This window comes from Perca fluviatilis, chromosome 23, assembly GCF_010015445.1.
Source record: "Perca fluviatilis chromosome 23, GENO_Pfluv_1.0, whole genome shotgun sequence".
NCBI classification, from domain to species: domain Eukaryota; kingdom Metazoa; phylum Chordata; class Actinopteri; order Perciformes; family Percidae; genus Perca; species Perca fluviatilis.
The window spans coordinates 127501-135061 of record NC_053134.1 but is presented as its reverse complement, the minus strand read 5'-3'; the positions used below and the strand labels follow the sequence as shown (position 1 = coordinate 135061).

General features: G+C 45.2%; 1 protein-coding gene across 2 annotated transcripts in view; it reads right to left on the bottom strand.

Annotated features, from left to right (window-relative positions):
- Window positions 1-2915: 2915 nt before the first annotated feature.
- Window positions 2916-7561, bottom strand: part of irf5 (interferon regulatory factor 5) — a 12397-nt gene continuing 7751 nt past the window's right edge. The window contains exons 7-9 of one of the 2 annotated variants that reach the window (XM_039791472.1): window positions 5971-6360; window positions 4964-5082; window positions 2916-3729 (exon numbers count right to left, since the gene is read on the bottom strand). In XM_039791472.1, the coding sequence (XP_039647406.1) occupies window positions 3541-3729; window positions 4964-5082; window positions 5971-6360 (698 nt within the window). In that variant the 3' untranslated portion in view covers window positions 2916-3540. Of the gene's footprint in view, window positions 3730-4963; window positions 5083-5132; window positions 5283-5970; window positions 6361-7561 lie in introns of those variants that run through there. The other variant, XM_039791473.1, reaches the window with a different exon arrangement.

Sequence of the window (7561 nt, the reverse complement as noted above, 5' to 3'; positions counted from 1 at the left end):
TATCAGTAGCTGATATCCCATAGACAGTATATAACTATATAATACTATCAGTAGCTGATATCCCATAGACAGTATATAACTATATAATACTATCAGTAGCTGATATCCCATAGACAGTATATAACTATATAATACTATCAGTAGCTGATATCCCATAGACCGTATATAACTATATTTGGGTTTTTTTTCCAGCATGCTCGTGGCTGTGTTCTTCTTCTTCTGTTATATTGGCGTTTGGCATAACAACTTGTTGCCTGACTGCCACCAACGGTTGGCCGTAGCCGAGAGCATCAGGTGGTCAAAACATAGAGGCCACAATAACAAAAGATGTGCTGCTGTTTTCTTATACGAGCATCCAAACAGCACGTGTTGTTTTTTTATACATAGGCCTATTTATGAATAATTTGAAACATGTTATGTCTGTTTCTTGGCAGAGGCATTTGTCCACAATAAACAGTTTATTGTCATTGAAATATTTCAGTGAACCAAAGTCGCCTCCATCAGACGTCAGTTGTCGACAACGTGTCACCAACTGGGGAACTCGGTTAGCGAAATCCAGCCCGAGTTTCCCACCTCTGATTCCCTCGGGAAGTAACGTGAATGGTGACGTTTTCACTCGGAAAAACGTTTTTCTGATGTCCATGAACGCAGCATTAGACTGAGACGGCTACTGCACGTCAACGAGTCAACTCAAAGCAGTCACCTGATTTTCGCGTAGTTTAAAGTTACAAATCGTATCACCGTATTTTGATGTCAATGTGTACAGGTGAGCAGGTCTGTGTGAAGCATTTCACATCTAATGAGATATGGTAGACAAAAAAACTAAAAACATAACAAAATAAAGAATGTCAAATGTTTCTGTTTATTGCAATGTTTGTTTCTTAAAATTAAAACAACCAATGGCTATTAGTGGCCTACCTGTAGTTCTTTACCTGTAGTTCTGTACTAAGCCAGTAGTCTACACTGTTGGCTCCATTTAAGGCTCTGGTCAACAGGATTTGGTCATCCTGAAATTTGGTATTTGGATCCCAGTGATCCAATCCAATGGTCCTTTAAACAACTGGCATAGAAGTAAGATAGATCAGATGATACTGGACAGCAGAACATGGGATTTCCAAATCCAGATCAATTTGATTCAGATTAAATATTTTGAAAAACTGGGCCCAGGAGTTTACAGACACGTCTTTGCTGATTGGCTATCAGCTGGGACATGCCCACTAAACCAGAGAACACAGAACTCAAAGCTGTATATATATATATATATACATATATATATATAACAGAACTTTGTGTGATAATCTGTCAATCACATTTTAATGTTTCTTGTAGCGTTGCAACTGTTGATTAATTTCATTATCAGTTAATCTTCTGATTTATATTCAATCAATTAGTTTAAAGAATGATGATGAGAAGTATTACTAAACAACTAGACTAATGTTACATTACATACATAACCTTTCTTGGCTCTCAACGAAGGCGGTCGCATTTCTCTCCCTCTCCTCCCGTAGCCTGCCTTGCTTTGCTCTCTCGTCTAGTCTTTGTCTCGGTGTACTTCGAGAGTCTCTCTCTCTGCACTGCTCCAAAAACCAAGAATTATGGATTTGATCAACTGGTCTCTCAGCGCAATTGACACCATCTTCTTGACGAGGAGCCTGGGTTCGGGGGAACCTGACTGCCCTGCCGGAACGTTCGCAGCTGGCTACACGATGGGTGCGTGGGAGAGGTGGCGGATCGTGTGTCTGGCGGCTCTTTCCGTGGAGGACATTGAAGATATCTACCTATTCGGAACCATGATAACAGGTCTTTTGCTGATTGGCTCAGGCATTACCCTGGTTTATCGAGAAATTAAGAAGAAGACGGGAGCCGAACAAAGTACGAGGCTGCCCGTTATGGTGGAAGCTGTGGGCAGAGCTGTCGGAACTCAGATTGTGACTATGAACACCATGAACCACAACTTGGATACCATCTTGGAGAAACTGACAGCTTTGGAAAGGCTGGACAACATCTTGGAGAAACTCACGGCTTTGCAAAGGAAAATTGATCGATTCGGAGACCATTTTAGAGAAGACGTGTGAAATTAAATGCGGCTACTCGCCCTAAGACAAAACAAATCCAATCTTATCTTTCGGCTCCCTGCACCAGCACTGGCCTTGGCCGAGGCCGGTGTTGAACAACACCTCCCCCTGGAAGCACTGCAGCGAGACACACTCTTGCGTTCCTTCCCCGAATCCCACCGACACCTTCTGATTGTTGACTCTGACTGAGTCCTGTTCAAGGTTGACTCCATGGCAACCGGCTGTGTATCGCTATGACAATCGTGCGGACTGAGACAACGTGATTATGGGGCCAGACATAGTGTGACTACGCGGGCCTACACACACACACGAACCCTTACATATATACAGATATGCAATCACCCCCACACCCAGTCCCTCGCCGTCGCCGCTTTGTACCCCCAGTCAGGCGGGCGGTTCTGTGACCAGCGCCGTAATGGCTGCAGGACCGGATGGCTGCTTGCCTGTGCTGGACTACCTGCATCCCAACACTCCCCTCCCCCATTGCAAGTCTTGTGTGCTCTTGTACTGGTTATGTGTTCATGTTGCTGAGGTGGTTTTTCAGGGGCATAGTCTGGGAGCTGCCTTTTTCTCCTCCCCTCTCCTCATGTCATGCTGTATTTTTTTCCTTAATACCGTGTCTTCCTGTCCTGTCTACCACATTGTCATATTGTATGTTTGTATATGTATGGTCAGGTTGATGGCTAATTTCGCTGGTACTTGTGACTATGTCACAATAAAGGGCTACTACTACTACTACTACTACTTTTGGTTCAAAGATATATTTACACACAATACTATAATACTGTGTATTAATACTGCATATTTCCCAGTAAGTAAAAGAGTAAAAAGGAAAGCTGGTGTATGAATGAATACTGCGGCTGTTTATTGAAATCCTGAACACTGATGTTACAGGACACATCTGGAAGTCTTCATATTAATAAAACTTGTTTTAGATTAAACTCCCAGGGACGGAAACATCCAGAACATCCAGAACCAACAGAATCAACATCCAGAACAGACCTGCAGACGTTTCATTATTCTGAACTCCAGACTTCAGAGTTTTAATGTGTAGTTGTGTTAAAGAGAAGAACCGAGAAGTCACACAGATACATACGTATATATATATATATATATATATATATATATTTGGATGTCTGAAACCATCCAAAGCTTTCCTTTAAACTGTATAGACAACAGATTCTCTCTCCCCCCGAGTCCTGCAGCTGAAGATGATGACGAGGCAGACAGGTGAGGACAAACTGTCAGAGTCAGACTCTTCTGCTTTAAACAGCGTCGGTGTTTTCATTACATCTGTACCGTTAATGTGAAGATTCCTTTTTTCCCTAAAGATTGCTGTGTTTAGGGCCTCTGGATGGTGCGTTCAGGGCCCGGCGGGGGCCCAGGGCCCTTGGATGGTGTGTTCAGGGCCCGGCGGGGGCCCAGGGCCCCGGGATGGTGCGTTCAGGGTCCCGGGATGGTGTGTTCAGGGCCCGGCGGGGGCCCAGGGGCCCTGGATGTGCTGGCTCTGCAGCAGCCTCTGCAGCTCCTTGAACTGCTCCACGGTCTGGTCCTTGACGTCTGGGTTGGAGATCTGCAGCCGGATGCTGTCGGTGGACCAGCTCAGCTCTCCAGAGAACATCTCTGTCAGGATCCGGGCCACCACCGGCACCACCTGGGCAGAACCAGAACCAGGTTAAACCAGGACCACGTTCAGCCCCGACAACACGTAGGGGGGGGTGAGCTCTCTGCCTTTTTATCACCACGAGTTTACAGACATGTCTCTGCTGATTGGCTATCATAACCCTAACCCGAACTAACCATTACTGTCCTAACTAACCATTACTATCCTAACTAACCATTACTCTCCTAACTAACCATTACTATCCTAACTAACCATTACTGTCCTAACTAACCATTACCGTCCTAACTAACCATTAACGTCCTGACTAACCATTACCGCCCTAACTAACCATTACTATCCTATCTAACCATTACTTTCCTAACTAACCATTACTGTCCTAACTAACCATTACTATCCTAACTAAACATTACTATCCTCACTAACCATCACTGTCCTAACTAACCATTACTGTCCTAACTAAACATTACTATCCTCACTAACCATCACTGTCCTAACTAACCATTAACATCCTGACTAACCATTACTGTCCTAACTAACCATTACTGTCCTAACTAACCATGGATCAGTCCGTGGATCTGTTCATTTTTCCGATCCCCGATCCAGATATTTTGTCAATATCGGGACAGATATCCGATCTTAATATCAGATCGGTGCACCCCTAGTCAGAGGTGATAGCCAATCAGCAGCGACGTGTCTGCAGACAGCCAATCAGCAGAGACGTGTCTGCAGACAACAGAGAGTTCAACACGTTTCACTTCAAATAACCGGTTTTAGTTTAGTTTACATTTAGTCGGCGGTTTAACTGGACACAGAGAACTACTATTCATCTATCGGTTAAAATCTCAACACTTGATCTCATAAAATGCATTTGTCATAATCACAAATTCAGAGGAAGTTGTTGGTTGACGATAATCAGACCCAAACAATCTGGGGATTGTTTTCAGCTCGAGGAGGAGATGAGTTTTAGTTTTAGTCTTCTCCCTTGTGTCTCCTCTTCTCATTTCTCCTCCATTCCTTTTCCCGCCTCTTTTTTAGGAATTAAGACTCCTTCGAGATGGCGCACTGAGTGCGATTTCGGAAGAGGAGACGAGGAGATGAGGAAGAGGAGAGAGAAGACGAGGAGAGAGGAGACGAGGAGATGAGGAAGAGGAGACGAGGAGATGAGTAAGAGGAGAGAGGAGATGAGGAAGAGGAGAGAGGAGATGTGGAGAGAGGAGACGAGGAAGCATAAAGTAGAGAAAGGTTTATGACTGTGGTTTATGACCTGCACGATGATGAGCTTCTTCTCTTTGGGTTTCTTGTCGGGCCAATCCTCTCCGAAGCAGAAGAAGATGTCGAAGGGGGGCGGGCTCTCAGCTTCCCCTCGGTGGAACAGGATCAGCCCTGAGGACAGGAGACACCGAGACATATTAGTCCTCATGGAACAGGATCAGCCCTGAGGACAGGAGACACCGAGACATATTAGTCCTCATGGAACAGGATCAGCCTTGAGGACAGAAGACACATTAGTCCTCATGGAACAGGATCAGCCCTGAGGACAGGAGACACCGAGACATATTAGTCCTCATGGAACAGGATCAGCCCTGAGGACAGGAGACACCGAGACACACTTATACCTAAGGGTGCAACTACGTTCATGGTAAATGAATAGCCCAAATCATGTAGAAATGTGTTTTAAGAGTTATTTTTTCAGTGGATGTTGTCAGCACATGTGTTCTGTGTATCTGGAATGCATCTATTGACAGCCTACCCAACCCACTGAGGATTTCAGGTAAAAAATAATTTTTCACATTTTTCTGATAAAAAATAAAGGATGCATACACTAAAATGGCCACAATTTTTTTTCGCAATATTTCCGGAGAGGAGAACCTCAAATTATTGGTTCTTATGGTCAAAGTTAACAGAAAAAAACACAAATGTCTTGTCTTGTCCTGATGTGTTGAGGACCACAATGGAAATAAGTCCTGGACTTTATTGTGTTTTTATCCTCCATTGTATTAGATGTCTTTTCATGTTCATGGCATTTTTGATACAATTAAATAAATCAAATCAAAATAAAAAGGTATAGCAGACCATGCTAGGTTCAACCCATTTTTGAGACTTTGGCTTCCCAACTATAATGTGTGGATTATCTTCTGGATGAATGGATGTGGATCAGGGTTAGAACAGATTAGTACATTAGAATAGTTGGAGATTAATTTAATATCTTATATTTAATGGATGGATCTCTGCAGCTGTGTGTAGATGATTTCGGGCTCAGTGATTGGTCACCTTGCAGGAAGTCGTTGAGGCTGAACACTTTGATCTTCTTCTCCCGCTCCATGGGGTTTGGGCCTCCATGTTCGGACACTCCCGGGCCGGACCAGAACACCTTGCACTGGCAGAGGCGCACGGCGTAGATGTCCTGCTGCCAGATCTCCAGGATGAGGCCGCGCTCCATCACGTCCAGCAGGGCGTCCGTGTAGAACTTCTGCTTGTGGTTCTGCAGATCAGCGGTGCCGGGGAACCGGACCTGCTGCAGGCTGACGGGCCCCAGCAGGTCCACCTGCTCCGGGGTCGGCTCCAGCAGCCCGAAGAACAGCCGGCAGCCCTGAGGGTTACTGACGGTCAGGCAGCCCATCGGCCGGCCGCGGTACTGGAACTTCAGCTCCAGGTCCGTTACTAGGGCAACACACAGGTACTGTAGCTGTTACTACAGCAACACACAGGTACTGTATTTGGTATTGTGTTTACATGCTTTAATGTTCAAAAGAAACTTTATTTTCCTCATCCTGTCTGTCTGAATATTCCTGTATTCATCTTCTTCTTGAAATGTTTAAGCACTCTTCAAGAAAAAGCCCCATTCTGCTCTAACTGATCAGCGTATCAGTCGGGGAATGACTGTAACGGCACTTTCTACCCAGAAATAGTGTAGTCCTGCAGCTCATTTAAAGCGCGTAAAGCTGTCTTCATAAAGCACCTCCACCTGCTTTATAATCAACAGACATGAACATCTCTCTTTACAATGTGGGGCCTTTAAATAATCAGATCAGACATGAACATGATGAGAAATAATCTAATGTAATTTAGTTAATAATAGACTTTAAACGGGTGCTGATTCAGTGTTGTGATATTCAGAGTCAGAGTATTACCACAAAACCTGTTACGCCGTGTATTACACCACACCTTCCTGCTGGGAGCTAACAGGTGAGCTAACAGGTGTGGCGTCCAGGTGGAAGCTAACAGGTGTAAGCAAACAGGTGTGAGCTAACAGGTGGGAGCTAACAGGTGGGAGCCAACAGGTGGGAGCTAACAGGTGTGAGCTAACAGGTGTGAGCTAACAGGTGTGGCATCCAGGTGGAAGCTAAAAGGTGGAAGCCAACAGGTGTGAGCCAACAGGTGTGGCGTCCAGGTGGAAGCTAACAGGTGTGAGCCAACAGGTGGAAACTAACAGGTGGGAGCCAACAGGTGAGAGCTAACAGGTGTGGCGTCCAGGTGTGAGCCAACAGGTGTGAGCCAACAGGTGGGAGCTAACAGGTGTGGCGTCCAGGTGGAAGCTAACAGGTGGGAGCCAACAGGTGGAAGCTAACAGGTGGGAGCCAACAGGTGTGAGCTAACAGGTGGAAGCTAACAGGTGTGAGCTACCAGGTGGAAGCTAACAGGTGTGGGCTACCAGGTGTGGGGTCCAGGTGAGGCAACACGACAGACTGAAGGTTCACCTGCTGCTCAATGTAATATGTTGAAATAACAGATTGTAAAACAGGTAGCTCAGATCAAGCTCTCTGATTGGTTCATAGATGGGATATTGACATTTTCATTGGAATTCCATTGCTAGGCAACAGCCTGGCCTCTTGTTAACTTCCTGTCAGTTAATGTCATTTAC